This window comes from Meleagris gallopavo, chromosome 10, assembly GCF_000146605.3.
Source record: "Meleagris gallopavo isolate NT-WF06-2002-E0010 breed Aviagen turkey brand Nicholas breeding stock chromosome 10, Turkey_5.1, whole genome shotgun sequence".
Classification (NCBI taxonomy): domain Eukaryota; kingdom Metazoa; phylum Chordata; class Aves; order Galliformes; family Phasianidae; genus Meleagris; species Meleagris gallopavo.
The window spans coordinates 28,436,897-28,457,286 of record NC_015020.2 but is presented as its reverse complement, the minus strand read 5'-3'; the positions used below and the strand labels follow the sequence as shown (position 1 = coordinate 28,457,286).

The 20,390-nt window shown below is 37.3% G+C and overlaps 2 protein-coding genes across 5 annotated transcripts in view; one reads left to right on the top strand and one right to left on the bottom strand.

Moving 5' to 3' along the window:
* Window positions 1-19: 19 nt before the first annotated feature.
* Window positions 20-20,315, bottom strand: FUBP1 (far upstream element binding protein 1). Of its 4 annotated transcripts, none has more exons than XM_019618846.2 (20): window positions 20,095-20,315; window positions 19,085-19,175; window positions 18,072-18,134; window positions 17,211-17,249; window positions 16,820-16,859; window positions 16,025-16,074; window positions 15,862-15,933; window positions 15,579-15,636; window positions 12,885-13,047; window positions 12,704-12,802; window positions 12,567-12,620; window positions 11,774-11,876; window positions 11,596-11,696; window positions 10,844-10,988; window positions 9,281-9,441; window positions 8,388-8,542; window positions 8,222-8,301; window positions 5,136-5,264; window positions 4,477-4,551; window positions 20-356 (listed from the first exon to the last, which is right to left on the bottom strand). In XM_019618846.2, the coding sequence occupies exons 1-20, from the start codon at window positions 20,206-20,208 to the stop codon at window positions 205-207; spliced, it is 1,944 nt and encodes a 647-aa protein (XP_019474391.1). In that variant the 5' UTR covers window positions 20,209-20,315; the 3' UTR covers window positions 20-204. The 4 variants fall into 4 exon arrangements, with proteins under 4 accessions (XP_019474391.1, XP_019474390.1, XP_010714553.1 ...); XM_019618845.2 differs by having other exon boundaries at window positions 12,519-12,620; window positions 20,095-20,314; XM_010716251.3 differs by lacking the exon at window positions 18,072-18,134 and having other exon boundaries at window positions 20,095-20,314.
* LOC104912484 (nexilin-like) overlaps window positions 20,264-20,390 on the top strand; it is a 4,419-nt gene continuing 4,292 nt past the window's right edge. Inside the window, exon 1 of the mRNA XM_010716249.2 lies at window positions 20,264-20,380. Within this exon, the coding sequence (XP_010714551.2) occupies window positions 20,264-20,380 (117 nt within the window). The remainder of the gene's footprint in view (window positions 20,381-20,390) is intronic.

Sequence of the window (20,390 nt, the reverse complement as noted above, 5' to 3'; positions counted from 1 at the left end):
AAATTAAAATCACCAAACACACAGATATATACAGAAATCAAGTTATCACGTAAACAACATCATCTATTACTTATTCTGATAATAGTTACTGTGCTAAGAAAAAAAAAAATGCATACTCCAAAGGTAACAAAGCAGGAGACATGCAAAAAAACATCTATAACCACTGAAACAGAAGCCAGCCAGAAAAAACACACTGAAGCAAGTTTATACCTGTGGTGCTGGAGGATGTTGTGGCATTCCCTGGGGACTCGTCTGGGCATAATATGCTGCCTGCTGCCTGTAGTACTCAGCCCATGCTGCGCTGTAATCCGGCTGACCACCTGGCGGAGCTCCAGCAGGTGCAGGAACTGCTTGACCTACAAGTGATTCACATTATATGGCTTTGCTGCTACAACAGAAGTGAAACAATTTCAGAATCTCGCTGCCTAACAAACATCACTTTGCTTACACTTCTGAACAACCTTGTGGTTGCTCCTTCTTACCTTACCACTCACTCTATTTTTAATGCAGTGATTTCCACTGAGGAACCATTAAGACAAGTTTGTCCAACTCTTGAACCACAGTCCAAAGTATAAGTGCTTATAACATCCAGTCTAAACTGATTCTGACCAACCAGTTTAAACCAAACACAAGTTAGCAGGGGAGATCACTTTCTGTCACCTACCTAGACTGACTTTATCTTGTACTGTATGGGCTGCAATACTTGATTTGTCAGAACTTCATCTGTTCATTCTCCCAGTTTTGGTTTTCTCAGTGAAATTTCTGGATTTCTGCAAATTACCTTTTTTCAAAAGAGCATTAATTTTTGTAAACCTTTATTCCAGAAGAATATAGCCCTGAAACTTCTAAACCACTGCTCAAGGCACAAGTGTCTGTAAGTATACACAGACATGCAATCTTTCCAACAAAATCAAACAGCACCTTAAAACATTTTAATAAAGGTGATAAGACTAATACATTGACTCTTTCAAAAATGTTACAGCCAAACTTAAGTCCTAAGCCATACTACTATTTCAAGAAACGTTTGTAGCAAGCTTATTTGCTTCCTTTCCCCTTACTTCAGAAAGAGCAAAACCACTCCAGTTATTACCACTACGTTCTTCACAGATTTTTATCTCAAAGGTTCTTTGCTAGTTACCAGTGAAGAAGATACCTGACTATGAACACAACCACCTTCTCTATTCAGCTACTGCTTGCACACAGCCAGAAGAGGTCCATATATATTTTCTTAAACTTCTGAAACAGAGCAATTCTTCCTACTGTAATAAACATTACGAGGTCAGAATATTTCCATTTGGAAAAAAAAGGCAGGACTGGATTGCTACCACTGAAACACTACCGTTGGAATACGACCCGCATCCACTCCCCCAACCAAACTGTTACACCTTTTCTAGTGTTCAAGGAAACCAAACCAAACCCTATCCTACCACACTACAACAAACAAATCTTAGTAAAATGCAAGCCTCCATTCTTCACCATTTTAAGACAGTGCCCCTAGTCTGATCTTCTGCTAACAAGGGGGAGCTTCCAAAGGATGAAGGCTGGAAGTTTTCAACTACAAGACCACAGAGCAGTCTTCTGGGAAATACAAGTATCAAGGATTCTAATAAACTGCTTTCTACAGTATCAGATAGAAAGGTGTTTTTTTGTTTGTTCTTGATTTTGTTTTTAATCCCAAACTCCTCAGGAATAAAAAGTGTGAGCAGAAAATGAATATCTGACACTGTGCTATCTTAAATGTCTACAAATTACAGCCTTCCATTCTCTAACCGTATCTAATATGCAGTTTTTCCACTTACACTGTTGGTATCATTAAAAAAAAAAAATAAAACCTCTCTCCATCATTTTTTAATTATACAGTAACACAAGTTTTCCTAGAAAAACTAACCAATATTTACTGAAAACCTTGAGCTGGAACCATACGTTGCCATTTACATTTATACCCTAACATAAATTACAATTTACGCTTCAGATCAGCAAGTTTAACCAAAGCTATCTTGAAAATGTGGCTATAAACCATCCCAGGATACACTCTTTCCAAGTTTCCAAAGCAATATACGCATTAACTCCTACAACGACATACAGATCATTTAGTGAAACGTGACTTCATGTTTCTTGGGAACCATTATCCTTTTATTTATGTAGTTAAATGTTTACTTGAACTCTAGCAGAGAGGAAGAAAAATAGTATGTCTTCAGTTCAAGACAACAGCACCAATATGTCTTCAAGCATTAAACTGCTGTCCTGTTAACCTGAAGTTTAAAACAAGTTTTTAAATGTACGACTTAGGGTACTACGAGACAGAAGGCTTGAGCCACCTACAAGACACACATACAGTAACTTACCAGTGTGCATAAGCAATTTCATTAGCTCTTCAGTCTTACTTTTAATTGTATTTGCTACTCAAAGCAATAGTTCCTGAGCAAAACAAGGGTCTGAAAAACAGGACGGACCTTGCCACTATGTTTGTGAGTTGGTAACAGGTAACTTTCAAGCCACTGTTATTACAAGCTTAAAAATCATAGGCAAAACACATGTCCTCTGTGATTAGCTGTGTCCTATTAATCAAGTAGAAAGTCACTTAGGAAAACAGCATTCCAGTTTTCATTACAATATTCAGAGCATTTTAGTTTTCAGGTCACTATATGAGAAAAATCCATAGCATTAGTTGCAGTATCACATGAAACTTGTTTAGCTTAGCACCACCATGAGCTTATCACTGGCTTATCAATATAGTCTTCTCCAGTTGCAGAACTAAAACTATTTGGGCTCTGCACCCACGTTTCAGTTCTATTACCTGAAACAGCATATGTACAATTTTTTAATAACAACCATGTAATAATCTGTGCTGTGAGAAATCTGAAATGGAATCCAAGAATGACCCACAATTCTAAAAGCATTCTGAAATCACAGAAGCAGAAGGCATTTATGATTTACAAACTCAGGCAAAGACTCAGAAAAAAAAAATGAAGATCAGAACTTCATGTTTTACCTCTTACTTGATTTTTGTTAGAATTTATCCATTTTCAATTCTAAGAACAATTCTTTACATTTCCTAACATCGTCTTCTTAGAGTTAAGACTCCTTTTTGGACTTGCTCCCAGAGCTACCCGCCACCTTTCAAGCCAGTATTTGGTTAGAGCAAGTGCAAGAGTACTGCAATCCTCACTTTGCTTTTCAGAGATAACAAATCAAAAAGATGGCAGAGCTACTGCTAATAAATCAAATTACTCTTAATTTAAGGGCAATTAAAAAAAGCTCTGGTACCTTGCATTGACCATGTGAGCTGTAGTAACTGAGACAGCAAACTTAAACAGTTAACCACCACCAGAACCAAACCAAACAATAACAAAACCAGTTAAATGAAACTGGAAGAATGTTCATTACCTCTTGAAAACTGAGAGTTTCAAAGTTCAATTTTTACATTTTGATACACAATTCTTGAAATAACATCCATCTTTAAATATCTTTAAATATGCTACACCAAAATAAGAATAAAGGTAGTTATATCTTGGCAAGTTGAGATCAAGTTGGTTGCACATTGGTAGGAGGAACTAAGCATGTTATTACTCCTAACTCCAAAGCTTTTAAAATATTTTACTGAAGAAAAGGGGGTGCCATACAAAGAGGGGGAAAAGAATTAAAAAAAAATCTGTCCCAGTAAAATTAAACAAACAAAAGAACTCCCAACAAACGAAAAACCAACAAATAAATCAGATATCCTCTTACACAAATCTACACTATGTATAGTAAACATGAGGGATCAGTACAGTCTAAACATGTACATACCAGAATTTACCGCGATTTAAAAGATAGCACTTTCTGCCAATGCACAAGATCGCATATTCTCTCTCTAGTTAGAGAGTCAGTGATGGAACCTTAAATTGTAAATGTAAATACACTTTGCTTCTTAGAAGTCAGGCTGATCAAACTATTTTCAAGAAGCTTGCAACAATATACAAACTTCAGTTGAAAGCACAACTTAAATGCTGCAAAGCAAAAGCTATTAAAAAAGCACATCACAAAAGTGAAAGCTAGTTATGACTTTAATACTTTGATGACAGAAAGCAGAATAAGCAGATGGAAGTTAAGTGAAAGCATATACAGCAAATCTACTGAACGCCAAACCCAACATTTTCATTAAAAAACAAACCAGACCTCCAAAACGTGCTTGAAAATATTCTAAAATACTCAAAATTTTAAGCACCTAAAAATCATTTCTCCCAGTGATCAAGTACAGACATCTTTAAGCAGGTTTTTTGCAATGCTCATTACTGGAATTAATACAATTAAATGCCTTCACTATTATTTTCTGCTTTTCTTCCAAGGTTCAGGGTTTCAGTGCTATAGTTTAGGGGACAAGTCCATAATGCATTTTTCTTTAACTAAGAAAAATAAATCTCATCAAATGAGACATGAGACATGCAGATCTCCTACAACATCCTACCACAAAACAAGAAAAATATGCACACATACCCATTTTTTTGTAGTATTCCTCCCATGCCTTTGTATAGTCAACCTGCCCTGCTGGTGCTGGGTTTGGCTGATCTCCTGAATTGAGCAAGAAATAAAGGTTTAAATAAAATGACTAATTTTGGTTTTATATAACAATTTACAATCAGATGAATTTTTTAAGCAATAATCTCAATATTATTCAAATCCTTCACTAAAAGCCTGTGTGAAATAAGCTGCTATAAATGCAAACAATTCAGAAAAGTGTACACACTCACAGTATAAAATGCTAATTAAAATGCATTAAGCCTCTAACTATTTAATACACAACTTAATACAACAACTATAATTTCCTTAAAACCACAGGAAGTGAGGCAACTGTTCAAGCAAATGGCAATTAACTGGCTCGTTCCATTTTTAATTCTGACTGACCACACTATAAAGATGCAAATTAAACTAGACTAAGCAGCAGGAAAACTATGTGTTTGAAGTTACAAGACAGAAAAGACTACATTCATTAATGCTGATATAACAAACAGCAACACTGAAAGCTGTGAACAATATTCTTCTAAGAAAACAATTTACCTTACAATAAGTTTACCCAACATACAAAGACAATAGAAAATTATGGCACATCTACACCCACAGGAATGAGAAACTTATCCACTTTACTGAGCAGCTACCTTGTCCGTTGGTTTGGGTTGTAGCTGGTCCACCAGGAGGGGCTGCAGGTGGTGGCTGTGCTTGCTGCTGATAATAGTGAGCATAGTAAGCTGCCCATGCTGCTGAATTAGGATCTGTTCCTGGCTTACCTATGAAATCAAATACAGCACTTATGAAAACAGTGCTCTCAATTAACTCTGTCCTAGGCCATATTTTCCTCCAAAGAAAAATCCATCTAATTAATCATGTCAGCCTTCTATTTTTCCTTTCTAGCACAAGCTTTCTATCGAGTTTTGTATAAGTGCATTGTATAAAGCATATTTCACAAGACTGCTACAGCACCATGTACTAATTTTTTTAAACAGAAACATATTAAAAATTATTTAAGCAGTCATGTTACTAAACAGCTGCAACAATGAATCATTCTACTACCAAACTTCAATGATTTCACTCTCATTATAGCCTTGCACCCACAATACTGGCAAAAATCAGGCAACTGCAATGCTTTTCTTTTTTTTTTTTAAACAGTAAAATACAGAAACACAGTATTTTAAGAACCTGGATTCCCATACGTGGCTATAAAGCATCACTGTTTACTTACAGCTTTTTAGTAAAACAAATGATTGCAACATTCGCATCTTCTGTGGCTATTTCCATGCTTCCCTTATTTTTAACTACATCTAGGTAGGCCAATGATGTTGCTTCCTAGAGTCTTACTTCTCTAACGTTTCTCACATATAGCCTGTAGGAACAGTTATTCTTCTTGCTGAATCACACAGAGATTGATTACATTAACACACTGGCAATCCACAAAAATTTCATATCTGCTATTAGAAACCATGATGTTCTATAACACAATCAGCTCCCTTTAGTATGATTTGCATCCTTGAAGAACATAAGTAACTGCAAATAATTGGGGCCAAATGATGAAAAATTTCACATAAGAACACATATACAAATGACATTTTAGGAGAACAACTATGGGAATGAAAATATGTTTTCCCCAAACCAAAAATAGGTAAGTAAGTGACTGACTGAAGAGAAAGAAGAAATCCCCTGAGAAAAAACATCAGAGATGTGAAAACCAGAACACAACAAATTTCATGCAGTATTGCATTAAGCAGTCAGATGTAACCAGTCAATATGCATACAGTAGTATCAGCATATAGAAAGCAAAGTTAAGAGTTGGCTTCTCCCCTTTTAAACTACACTGCTAGCTTTGACAACTGTGGATTTAAACAATATTATTATACTCTGGGGCTGTGCTTAACTTTTCTGAGGAGACTGTCAAAGGAAAACCTACCACGTGTTCACTGCAGAAATGCTTCCACACAAGAGAAGAGTTGCATACTCAGCTTAACATGTTACAAAACATAAAAGCAGAAGGAACCACATCTATCAAACAGCTTGCATGGATAAACACAGAACAGTATACTCATGACAGATGTAGCCAATACTACACAGCCTCATTTAACACAGAGCTAATGTGTAGGATTCTAAGGTTACTTGGAAATAGCAAATAAGCGATTGCTTGGTTCCACCCCCCACCCCTTGCCTTTTATAGCTATTTCTCCAGAACAGAAGAACACAATGTGCAGTTCACCGAATTTCCAAAGAATCTGACTGTAGTAACTAGCTCCACTACCATGCAACAATACAAGCATGGCATGGAGAAAGAATCTGGGGAAAAAAAAAAAGACAACACCAAAAAAATGACCCATTTGTTGTGTTGAAATGAGTGACTGTGGACACCTGTATAGAAATTGTTCAAGTAAAAGCTAGTCAAAAGAAACACCAACGAAAACTGCACCAACGAAAACCTCGTTAGATTTATAAGTCAAGTATTTACCTGAAAAACAGCAATAAAATTATCCAGACAGGTATTTGCCATTTTTCTTAATAAAGCCATGAAAATGTGGTAACGAAAAAGACCAACTTTTTGGCAGTGGTTTTGGATTAAATGACAACCAGTAGGCTGAGACTTCAAGTCAAGTCACCCTGAATCATTCTACTTTCAAGTACTGGCAACAGGCAATTTAAATACAAAACAGAACGCATGCAAAATTACCATATAAGTTCAGGAACTGAATCTACAGATGGTTCTTTGCCAAGAGCAGCTATATAAAAGACTTCAATACAAACAAAGTCTAGCTTGTAACATCCTCCTAAGTCCTATCTTTTTGCACTCGTTCCAGGATCGGTGGCTATCAGAAAATGATGTATTCCGTTTTAACAAAAAAGGAAACTGAAATCTTTCAGCTGAAGTTCTGAAGAATGCCTGCCTCAAACAAATGAGGTACAAGTGACTCAAGCATCTAGCCTTACCATGCCTTCTGTGACTGCAGTTGAGATTCCCCACTTGCTTTAGTCCAACCAAAGGATGTAACTTAAAAGCAGGAGACTAAAACTTCAGGAAGTTGTAATTAAGAAAAAACTCCTGATTTTGACAAAGATAAACAGAAATAGAAAAAACAGATCCTACAAAGATGCATTTCAAAGAAAATACAAAACTATTATAAGCAAAGCCTCAAAATACATAATCCTATGTACTTTTACTGTATTAAAAACAGTGCAACAGAAGTTTTATTCCTCAAAAACAACTGAACAAAATATATTTGTACCAGACTCTGAAGAGCAATCTCATATAGGTCAACAAAAGCTAGAAATACACAATACAGCATACTGTTCAAAGTCAGGATCAGGGAGGCTGTTTAAAATAAAAGAAGAACTCATTGAGTACTGAAAAAGAAAACATTCTCATCAAAGAACTTTATGTAACAACATAAAAGCTCATCATATTCCATTACAAGAAAAAATGGATGGATTTGCACAAAAGCAGATAACCAAGCACCTCACAAGAAGCATCATAAACTGGGATGCAAGATCAATAACATTTAATGAAGAAGCACATTCCAGCTCTAACAACCACATTTCAACATCTCAAGAAACTGGGAAAGTATAAACCATACATAAACTGACCATCTGTAAAGAAAACCTTTCAGATTTACCAGTGAAACACACGTATTAAGAATGCATATACTTGTAAGGACAAAACAAATACATTCGAAGTTTACCACGCTACAGTAAACTGCGCTCCATTCCCTACCTGGATCTGGTGGATTTGGTGGCTGCCAGTGCGGATAAGCATTTCCCCATCCTTGTGGAGCATACGGAGCTGGAGGACCACTAGAAAAGACCAAGTAATAGAATAAATTGAGAACCAGACTCAGGGTCACATTGCAAAGAAGAAAGCTCGCTGAAGCAATACTTACTGAGGTGCTGGGCCAGGAGGCCCTGGATTATAAGGAGCTGGGTTATATGGTCCCATGGGAGCACCAGGGCCTGGTGGCCCAGGGGGTCCATGTGGGCCAGGAACAACACCATGGGGTCCATGTGGAACAGGTGGACCCAATGGATTTACCGGACCCTGTAACAGAAATAGCACACTGATGAAAATAAACCCAGAGTAAGGGCTTTTCTGCAGCTTAGGTGTATAAATACGAACAATTAAAGAATGGCATCTAAAAGGTCTGATGGCTTTTAAATTTCCTCGGAGAACATGGTCTTTTTGGCAACGTTTAATTAGGTTAACAAATAGAGTTAAATCATTACTTCCACAGCTGCTCTAAGTTGCATTTATTTCAGTTTTCTTGATGAAGAAAAATTTTAGAAAAACACTGATTTTTCCACAAGTTGAATTAAAAAAAAAAAAAAAGACGATGACAAAGCAAGACCATCAGTGTTTTAAAATACTGATGTATCTCAATCTGGCTATCACAATGATTATACATCATTGGTAAGGTCAGGTTCAAAAACCAGGCAGTAAGCTTTTTTACCTGCACATACAGACATACAAAAATACAGTGTTATTTAAGAATTAAAACTGTAACTGAACATACCAAGACTGTATATTAAGAGTGGAATACTAAACAAGGAGTTTACTAGTTTTAAGAAAATGAAGGATATCTTTGAAGTTGTCAAGTACGCACAAAGCAGGCATATTCAACAACTTACCACTACAAAAATAAACTTTACTTAAGTATCAACACAGACACAATTCATTATCAACCAACCAAATACCTGATAAAGTAATTTGGAAGTGAAATAAAAGGAAAAAAATCTCACAGGAGACCAATTGTAGAACAAAATATACTTGAACGCTCACCCCAATCTTTTCTTCTATAAGTTGCCGTGCATAATCTATTTGCTGGGGTGTTCCACGGATAGTAAACATCTTCATGTTTGGATCTGCATTAGGAGGAGGATTTCTTTGAAGTTCTATTCTAGCACCAGACTGTTGGCTTATGCTTTTAATAGTTTCACCACCTATAATGAAACAGACAACTTCTATAACATTAATGCAGTAAGTGAAAATACTAAGATTCAATCAGAACAGAAAAATCATCTGTAAGGAAGTTTAAAATAAAGAACCGAGAAGTCACTTATGCATGAGTCATATAAGAGCACTTTAAGAGCACATTAAAAAGTCTTTTCACTGTACCTAAAGTATTGGTTGCAATAAATCAGTAAATATGATTTAAGACAATACTGTTACTTAAAAAAACATCAAACAGCAAAGAACTCTTCCTATGTTGTTCACTTCTTTTTCCACTCATGTAAAGACATAACATTATTATTAGTCACAAACAGCAAACAGTACCTGCAGTTATCATTGAGTACAACTGTAAAGCCTTATCCTGTTATAAAGCAGTAATTAGATTACAAAACTCCTTAGAAAATGAACATATGGCAATGTTTGTGTTTTTTGCAGTGCACTACAAACAGAAATACAAATAGCCCTAAACCAGCTCTTCCCGTTAGAGAATTCTAAGATATCTGTATCATTAGTAGAAACAAAAGTTTCAAAACAGGTCCTTTGGCATTAAATAAATAAAATCAACCTGTTTGGTCAAGAACTGAACTACAAAAGAAGATCAGCATTTACAAGCATACACTAACTTAAAAAAATGAAATTCTATGAGAAGTGATAAACAGCAAAGAAATTGTCACAGGATTTCACTGCAAAAGATCTTCACCATAATGTCTGAAAATCTGTTTTAGAGTGGATTACAGATGCAGTAAGACTAGGCTGATGAAACAAATTCAAATGCAAGTTAAGTAGAATACATGTTTAAGAGTCTAGCAAACACTACAAACGTAGCTTAGTATTTATCACTGTTAAATATGTGGGTTAGAGAAATTGACTGCTTGATTTTTAGCTACTGAGGTTTGTTTTGCTGAAGAGAATCTTTCCTACCCAAAGACTGATAGTGCTAGGACAAGGGATAATGGTTTTAAACTAAAAAGGGAGATTTAGATTAGACGTTAGAAGAAATTTTTTTAAAATTATTATTTATTTTTTATTTTTTAACTGAGAGGATGGTGAGGCACTGGCACAGGCTGCCCAGTGAAGTTTTGGATGCCTCATCCTGAACACCTGGAGGCATTCACGGCCAGGCTGGATGGGGCACTGGGCACCTGATCTAGTGGTTGGCAACTATGCTCATGTCAGGGGATTGAAGTGGATGATCTTTAAAGTTCCTTCCAAATCAAGCCATCCTATGAAAAGAATATTACAGGTGCTGTAATTCAGGACTGTGTTGCTATGCTATATACAGAACCACATGCAGAAGCTTTTCTTGAAGCACCTCATTAGTATGGCTATTTATAGAAACAGAAAGAAAATTATTTTAACACACAGATGCACATATATGTAAAGATACGTTGCCTTTGCCAATGATTAATCCAGTTTTGCCAGTGGGAACAATAAAATTGAATTCCTGTAATCCACCAGGAGGCCCCATGTTCCAGTTGCCTTGACCTCTACCCCTTCCTCTACCACCGGGTCCTCCTGGTCCACCAGGGTTACCAGCCTAAAAACAAAAAGCAACAAATTAGCATATTTATGAAAATTACTGCAAAACAAATCATTTATGTCAGCTGGTTACTTGCTTGGAATAATCACATCATTTGTTCAGAAATGATCTGATGTTTTACAAAGTTCTGATAAAGTAGAATCTTACAAAACACCTGAATTATGTTTTACATGTTTTTACATAACTCTGCATATCAAAAGATTCCTCATCTTTGAAATGGAAAGGATAAACTAAAAGAGCAAAAAGTTTCAAATGTACAAAGATACAATTTCTGAAGATGTAGTGGCAAGGCCTATCTCATGAAAAACAGTTTTTAAGCACTAATTTCAATTAAAGGTAACAGCATACTGGCTGCTAAGACGACACAACAAACAAAGCAACTCTAAAACAGAGATCGACTGCTGTTCTGTCTTTGAATCAGTATTACCAGTGCCAACTTGATTACCAAAACTGCAGCTGTAAAAGCAAACATTCATATCTCAGACTTAACTTTGAAGGAAATTCAGATGATGCCATTACCATTTTTCTTGTTACACACTATTTTTAACAGAGGGTTTCTAAAAGCCAAATAGCAGATATGAAATAATATTAAGTATTACCCAACCTGAACACTCCGAAGGAGATCTGTAATAATTTCTGCAGCATGTTGACATCTGTCAGGAGGCCCTGTGATTTGGGCTATTCTATCAGGAGTTGTTCCATCATCTAGAATAAAAATGAACAATTCCAGTATATGTAATCCATAAAACTCATTCACAATAGCATACAGATTCATTACCAACCTGGCTTAAATTGGATCCTAACACCAGCATCATTCTGTATCTTTTTTATCATCTCTCCATTTCTTCCAATTACAATACCTACAGCAAACCGTGGTATTGGAACCTTAAACAAAATTAAAGGTAAACATATTAGAATGGTAAACTAAGGCAGGACCTATGCCACTTCAGGCTTTTTGAAGAGTGATTTTTTTATTTTTTAACATCACCTATCAAGCCACAAGCTCAATAAATAATGGAAGAAAAAAACATAAAAGAGAAGGAAATCCTCTGCACTGCACATTCTTATAATGGCAGAAATTGCAGGGGAAAGTACGTTTTCCATAAGCAAAGAGCATGAAGTTCTAATGGGCCTAAATAGCAGATTTCAGTAGGTGTAACTTTCAACTTCACCTCTGATGAAGTTATGAGTTCAAAACTTGCGTAACAGGTGGAATTAAATATTCTAATGTCTAAACTCCAATTTCTGTAATGACATCCATCATTATATACCATTATATACTTAGCCATAAAACTTACTTGCTCTCATTTACAAGACTTAAATTCGCCAGCTAACTGAAGTTCTTCAGAACTGTTGGTAATAAAACGAATACTGCACACTATTTAAAGGCAAAACTTAAGCAATTAGCAAACACAAACTACCGTTACTTTCAGAATCTAGTCAAAAACTTTCAACAGTATTAATCACTTTAACATTTTAACATTAACATCTCAAAATACAGTGAACAAGTTTTTCAACCATGCTTACGTCTATCCCTTCATTTCCTCCTATTCGTGACCCATATTCGTTGCGCACCTCTCTAAAGCCACCTTGATCACGAATTAACTCCAGCACCATTTCCTTGGCTTGCTAAAAACACAAAGAAAGTTCATTTAGGCACTGCAACATCAGCACAGATTTTCAAATCTTCTGAATTCTGAAGGATTCCTTACTTGAACTTTATAAGGGTCTCCAGTTATTCTAAGGGGCTTGTCAGCACCAGTGTTCTGTGGACCATCTTGAATCATGACCATTTTGACACCTGCTCGCTCCTATTCAACAAAAGGGAGGTCAATACTCACTCAAAACCAGATCTAATATTACCACACACTTAAAAAACAGACACATATATACCTGTAATTGCTTAATTGTCTCTCCACCTTTACCAATAACTAATCCTGCTTTACTTGCTGGAATCATAATTTCTTGGACTGCGTTTCCAGGTCCATCACCATGATGAAAGCCAGGTGCAGGTCTTCCCTTTTCAACTATTTGATCAAGTAATCTTTTTGCTGATCTGTGAAGGAACATACATCCTTGTAAATACACTTAGTCCTACAATTATTACTTGCCCGTGTCTGTTCTCCTTAGAAGAAATAAAATTAAAAGATCTTAGACCCCTTTATGCACTTAAGTTTCAGAAATGCATCAATGATACCTGCTGCTTCATAAACATATGCTTCACAAGACACCGAGCGCCCCCCCCATGTAACTTCCTTTAAGGCCTTGAAAGAAAAAAAAGTAGTAATCTGGTATCAACCATGATGCAGCTCTCTTAAGGGAAGTGTTTTTAATCCTTTTCCCAGGTCCCTTTCCAGTGTGTATTCTAGCATCAAAATGCACAACACACCTAACAGCTTCTTTAACAGTTAAAGGGATTATATCTCTGCTGGACGATGATTTTTGCCAAGTTTGTGCAAGTTAACCATCATAAAGATCACTATCTCCTAACAAGCTGGGTTAGGGCAACCCCAAGCACAAACACAGGCAAGGTGGAGAATGGACTGGAAGAAGTTCTGAAGAGTACTGGTTGATGTTAAAACTCACTGAGTCAGCCATACACATGTGGCTTTTTAGGCTGCAAGCACATCCTGGGCTGCATCAAAAGAACCATGACTAGCAGAATGAGGGACGCAATTCTTCTCCTCTGTTCTGCTCTCACAAGACCCCACATAGGGTATTGCATTCAGTACTGGGGACATGGATCTGTTAAAACAGGTCCAGAGGATGATCAGAGAGCGGGCAGTTTCTCAGGAAAACATTCCAATGTATCAAACAACAGCTAGGCTGAAAGGACTGTCTTTTAGTTATGTATCTGCAGTAATTGTACACACACAGATTTATCCTGAACTGCTCACAGGCTGAAATTTCAACTCATTCACATTATCAAACTAATTCTTTCATTCTGCTTGATCAGGACAAGCACAGAAGGGTCTATAAATTACAAGGATCCAAGTCATCAAATCCATGGGGTTTTGTTTGTTTGTTTTACTGAACAACAACATACATGGCTGTGCAAAAAAAAAAAAAAAAAAATACTAAACTGCACAATGTGCAGCTAAACTGAGAAACACCAGGAATGTCAAAAGGCTCTCTGCAAAATTATCATCAGCCAAAAAATTTCTGCAGAGGAAGCACAGTCACCTTCACCCTAAGAAATAAGGAAAAATTCAGTAAATTTTTTACCACAACCTTAAGAAACTAATGACAAAGTCATGCGGTAGACTTAAAAGCACCCCAACATCCCAAGATAGTTCCTTTACCAAATACAGAAGTAAATGTTGCCCCTCAAACATAACTATTTTGCCTGAATTACATACAGAAAACTTAGTTCAGGAAAAAATGATGGAAACCTCATCCTTAAAAATATTATTAAAACCTTCACCGTTTACTTGAGGAATTGACATAGCCACAGTTTATTCTTGCCCAGTGCATTAAAATCACAAAACACTAAAGTTTATTCTAACTTTACTCTTAACTAATCAAGTAATTAATTTGGGCAACCTAGTGTGACAGAACTTTTTCTTTCACCTACAAGCAGCTAGTTTTAGAGCATTTTATGCTAACACTTACAAACAAGGTAAAAGAAATAAAGACTACAATAAACCTAGCATATACAATAAACCAGTACAGTCATAGTTGCTTTTCAATTCTGCATGAAATGTAAGGATATTGGCACTTCTAACCATTACAAGAAAAGCAGACACCTCACATACAGTCAAGTGCCAGAGTAAAATCATTATTACAGCACTAACACCAGCTACAAACTCTTCCTTATAACACATGAGCCGAATAGACTATAATTAGAAAGGAAACTCCCATAAAGGAATGGCATTACAAACAGCAGCATACTTAGCTGCAAGGTACAAGGTGAATGCCATGCTGCTTTAACAATGGAACAACACGTAGCTGTAGGCCTTACCTGAAACTATAAAGTGGGAGCAGCTAATGAGGCACTACCAAGAATACTGACGCAGCTAAGATCATTCCTAGCCAAGCCAAGATAAGCAAGTCTTCAAGTAAGCATAAAACTTCTGTCCCAGTAAAAAATGACTTTGCTGTCACCTTCTCCTTTCAACACAGGAATGCTGAAGTGTGTTTTGCTGATTGGCATCACTTTTGTACCTCTGATTACACAGTTTACACCACATACTTCAGAACTGTCAAACTGCACTTTGAGTAACCCCTTCTCTGAAGCATTACTCTTCACCTAAATCTTTTGAATTGCAATTGAGTTTCATTTTTTGCATATTAGATTTTTGTTTTTATCATTCAGTTATGCATTTCATCCTCAAGAAGCGTACAATTAGATAAACACTACCAAAAACATGTTTTGGACTCAGAAATTTAAGTTTAGTAATTACATACATACTTCTGTCTTAAAACCACAAATATGCTGAGGGATCTGACTGCAGTATCAGGGATTCTGTACATAGTTAGCACTAGATGGCCTCTTGAATGGAAACAAACAGTACCTAAACATTACATTTAGATCTAAAAAATGTACTGCATATTTAAGTATGAATATCAGGAATTTATTTTACTTACTGAACAGATTCTGGGGTTCCAGTTAGCATGCATGATCTTTCAGGCAGGCCCCCACTATCTAGGGTTATAAAATGAAATCAATTTAGCAGTCAGGAAGAGTTGATGAAGCTAGACATAATACATAAACTGGAAGGTCACTGAAGTAAAGAATTCTTTTTATTACATTACTTTGTGCTTCTTTAATCTGTGATAACCATGATTAGCACATGAATTAAAATGTACCTTAAATGAAGGTATGGATGAAGGCAACCAGACAAAAAAAAAAAAGCAAACAAATAGTTACCAGGTGCAATCTGTATTTTACATCCTGACTCTTGCTGTATGCGTGAAATCTGCTCTCCACCTCTGCCAATGACTTGGAGAAAGAAAATAGAGAAAGATATTTGCATTAACAGCATCTGCTAAAAATCCCTCACTATAATGCAGTACTGTAGTCAGATACTTACTGAATCCAACCATTCCATCTGGAACTTTGTACTCCTCTGTCATCACAGACCTGTAGAGTAAGTTAAATCAAACAAAGACAATGAGCATACAGAGACCAAATTTAGAAATAACATCCCATTAAACTGGAGGAAGGAAGTCAGCGTCCCAATCATTGACTTGGCATTCATGCTTCTCACTAACTTTGAAAGTCACACACAAGCATAGTGGCAAGCAAACTAAGAATATTCAAATGTGACCAGAACAAATTTAACATGAGTCAATTGATTCTTTCCTTTATTCTCTTTATTAACTGGCATGGAGTATAGAAAAGGCCAGTGTATTATTAAAACAGTTTCATCTATATGTCCCTCAACGGCAAAGGACAGAATACTTTGGATGCACTTGTTTAGGGACAAGTAACAAAAACTTAAGTTGTACCAAAAGTAGCTGACAATGATAAGCTGTTTTAATTCTACCCCTATTTATTTTTTGAATCTATTACAAGACAGCACCAAGCTCCTTTCCCTTTAGATCTACTTCCAAGTTTTGGTAACACTACTAAGGAAAAGCAATTCATTTTCCTCCTACTATTTTTGATGCAGAGCATTGGCTGCCAAGAAAAGACAGACAGCAAGATATTACCAGATGCATTTTAAAGGTTTGGCGTGGGAATGCTGCAGCTAAATTTCAGTGTATGACACAAACATGGAGTAACTGTTTTATGCATCGATATCACTTTTCCAAAAGAATTTCTTGAAACTGCTTTCTTTCAGTACAGTGGAAAACTTTACGTAAGATGTAGCATTAACTCTTACCTTTGCTGTTGATGCATTGGTGGTAGCTGATTTCCAAAAGCTATAAAGCAAGTTTTGAAAATTAATTTCAAGACAATACTATATTTTACAGCTTTTTTGTTTGATAAAATTCATCCGCACAGATGTCTGTCCAAACTGAGTATTTAAGAAGTCTTATCAAGAAGTTTAAAAATGTAACAAAAATATTCTCAATTGTTGCTAATATATCCTTTTCAGTTTTACCAAGCAGATTTGCACAGCTTCAAAAAAGGAAGGTATAACTCCCCCAGCCATTCTTTTGATCTCACTGATTAAAGTAGCACCTACCAGAACACAGTTTGAAACTGTCATTCTGAAAATACTACACTTGTTTAGAATTTTTTTTTTTTCCAACAAAATAAAAACTACTTACAGTCATTCTGAGGAGCAACTTTCTTAGCATCTGGTTGATCTGCAAAATTAAGATTTTTTAAATATTTTGCCAAGAAATTCAAGAACTGTTAACACCTTTTAGAGTGAAGTGCAACCTTCCAGTGTATTTTAGTCCCCCTTTTTTATTTTTCCTTTTTTATTTTTCTCCAATTTCAGGGAGTTGATCATCTGAATAGAAGAAAGAATCTCACGAGCACTCAGCACTTGGTTAGTACAGCTGAAAAGATGTTAGGTTTTTCTGTATATCTATTCAGTAGTTAAACAAAAGGTGGAGTTTTTAAGAACACACAGTAGATCGCTCAGATACCCAGTCACTGAAACTTAACTAAGACAAGGAACAAAGTTTAGGTCTGTTGGTTGCTCAAGCTAATGATGCTTCTATAATTTAAAAAAAAATCCATACAAAAACTAACAACAATTTAAAGAAAAAAATTCTGACAATGACTACAAGTCTAGATCAAACATTTGAAAACACAACAGTATCACATAGCAATGCAATCTCAACCTGGATGTTGGAACAAAACTCCTATCAAATATCAAGCATTTCATAGCATAAAACTTCAAAAATAAAAAAAAGCAGATTCAAAGCAACTACATCACTACCATCCAAATCCTTTTTGTACAGTAAAGGAATAAAAGGCATAATTAACCTTTATCTGAAAGGATAGACTTCAGATGCTTCCTTCCCACCCCAAAATATAGGTTATATGAACCACCATAATTTATGTGCAGCAAAAATTCAAGACACATATTCCAAGAAATATTTGTGTCTATCCAGAAAGATCCACTAGTTTATGTCATGTTTACATACTAAACACAGGTAATAAATAAAAATTCCTGCCTTTAAAAGGAGAGGGCATTCCCTCCCAGTGTGTTGTACTGCTCGGACTTGTCCAAGAGCCATCTACACATAAAATAAAAAGAATACATTACATATATCATCTGAAGCATCATTAGCTCATTTTTGTATATTAAAAACCTCACCATCAATAGAAAAAAACTTTATTACAGGCCACAAGAACTCCTGATATAAAGCCTTAGTTACATTCTGTAGACTGAGTTTCAATCCTCTCAAAGGAAAAAAAAAAAAAAGCATTGCCCTTTTGTAAGACCTACGAGAACATTTCAACAAGTTCAGAGATTTCTTTCCATATTTTAGCCAGGATTTTGTGAGTTTACTAAACATATCAAACCCTGTTCAGTTAAAACTGGCTGCTTAGTAAGAGACAGAAGAGGACACACACACACACTTCAGGAGAAATCTTTATTACAGTATAAAAGAAATTCAAAAATTTGCGACAAACTAGGAGACTTAACTATGATCTAGTATATATTATATACTTTAACATTACACTAAGTGAAAACGTCTACAAAGTAGAAAATTTACCTTTCCTGTCTTTTTTAAAGTCCTATGCTTTTACAATAAAATTCATTAATACTATTAATTGAACCTGTGTGGTAATAAAGTATATGAAGCAACCCAAAGAATGGCCACTTCTCATTCTAATTGCCATTCGGAAACTGCAATCTGTCACATGTAACAAACAGAAGACTTCAATAACATACCTGTAACAAGCGTTTCTCAGCCACAAAATTATCTGTCCCCCTCCCCAGCACTCATTTTTTTCTTAATAGTTTTTAAGCCACACTCTAAAGTATTTTAAAGCAGGCTTATGCGGTTTAAAAGAAGTTTCCCCATTGAACTGAAAATGAAAAAGCATGTCATGATCTATAAACGGAACAAAATGCTTTTCTATTGTGCTATGGAAAACAAAACAAAAAACAGCACCTGAAATCTTTCTGGCACCCTGGCCACACTGAGTAAAAATAAATGCAGCAGTAAAGAGTGCATACCTCCATCCTCGAGAGGTCTTTTTTGTCCTCCATAACCGTAGTCATTGGAATTCATGGATGTACCAGCATCTCCCCCAATTTTTGCTGCAATCTAAACAAAAGGCAGATGTGAGGGAAAAAGCAACAACAAAAAGCAGGTCTTCTGAACAACATTAAGGTCGTCATATGATACAAACTACAATGACCCAAAACAAGTAAATGGAAGGCTGCTGCTAAAACAGCTCTGCAAAGAGAGGTTAATTTTTTAGTGTATTCCAGGAGACCGCGGTCATCCTTTAACACCAAAGCTTTCTATATTATTTAATCTGTTAAACAACCCCTACTCTTCAAATAATAAAAACTTTTTTTTCCCCCCTGTATTTCTCCTAAAAGGGGCTTTTCCTTTCCTGCCCGTTCTTCAAGAAACACTGCGGCACGTCGAAGAGCTTGACTGCTGGGGCCAGTCCCGACTGCGCCAGCTCTTCAAACGTTGCCCAAACCGCGATCGGTTATTACCGGACGAGGCGAAAATTTTGCCCGAGAATTCATGAAAGCATCGCCCGTAGCGCAACAACTACAAAGGGAACTTCGGGCTGAAGAATTTCCGAGTCGCAGCCCTCAGTCCGCGCCTTCCCAACCGGTCTGAGCAGGTCGGCGGGCAGCGCGGGCGCCTCGGGGGACACAATACGGGGCCGAGCGCGGAGCCGCCCTCTCGCGCCGAGCCCCGGGCCGCGATAAGGCGCCGCGCCCGCCGAGATTTCGCCTCCCCTCAGGCCCTACGGCAGCGCGGAGCTCCGCGAGCAATGGCGGAGCGGAGGCGGCCGGAGGCTGACCGGGAGACCTTTCGCCGCCTCGAGGAAGGCGGACCGGCAGCGCGGAGGGAGGTGTTGGCATGGGACGACGCCGCTCCCACCGCGCCGAGAAGCTGGCGGAGGGCCCCTCCTCACCGCCCCCCCGAGCTCAGGCGCCGAGGCCTGGCCGGGAGCTGCCCTGGGCACCCATTGATTTGCAGAGCCACGTTCCTCACACACCTGCCTAGCTCTCTGCAGCGCGTCTTTAAAGGCATCGTTCACTCCTCCACCTCCACCGCCGCCTCCCCCGGGTGCACCCGAAGCAGGAGGGGGCACCGTGGAATAGTCCGCCATACTCGCTCCGCCACCGCTTCCTGCCCCGCTCGCTGCCTGCCAAGAAAGAAAGAAAATGGCGGCGGGCGGGAGCCTTTCACATTCCTGCGCTGCATCGTGCTCGGGGAGGGGGGAGGAAGAGCGGGAGAACCTCGCGAGACCTGGGGCGGGGAAGGGCGAGATTTCATCGGAGGCGCGCGGCC

Coding starts and splice junctions, on each gene's coding strand:
- FUBP1 (XM_019618845.2), bottom strand. CDS start 20,208: ATGGCGGACTATTCCACGGTGCCCCCTCCTGCTTCGGGTGCACCCGGG. Junction 12,621..12,703: donor GAGACCCTTATAAAGTTCAA/GTAAGGAATCCT, acceptor TTGTGTTTTTAG/CAAGCCAAGGAAATGGTGCT. Junction 4,552..5,135: donor AACCCAAACCAACGGACAAG/GTAGCTGCTCAG, acceptor TGCTCAATTCAG/GAGATCAGCCAAACCCAGCA.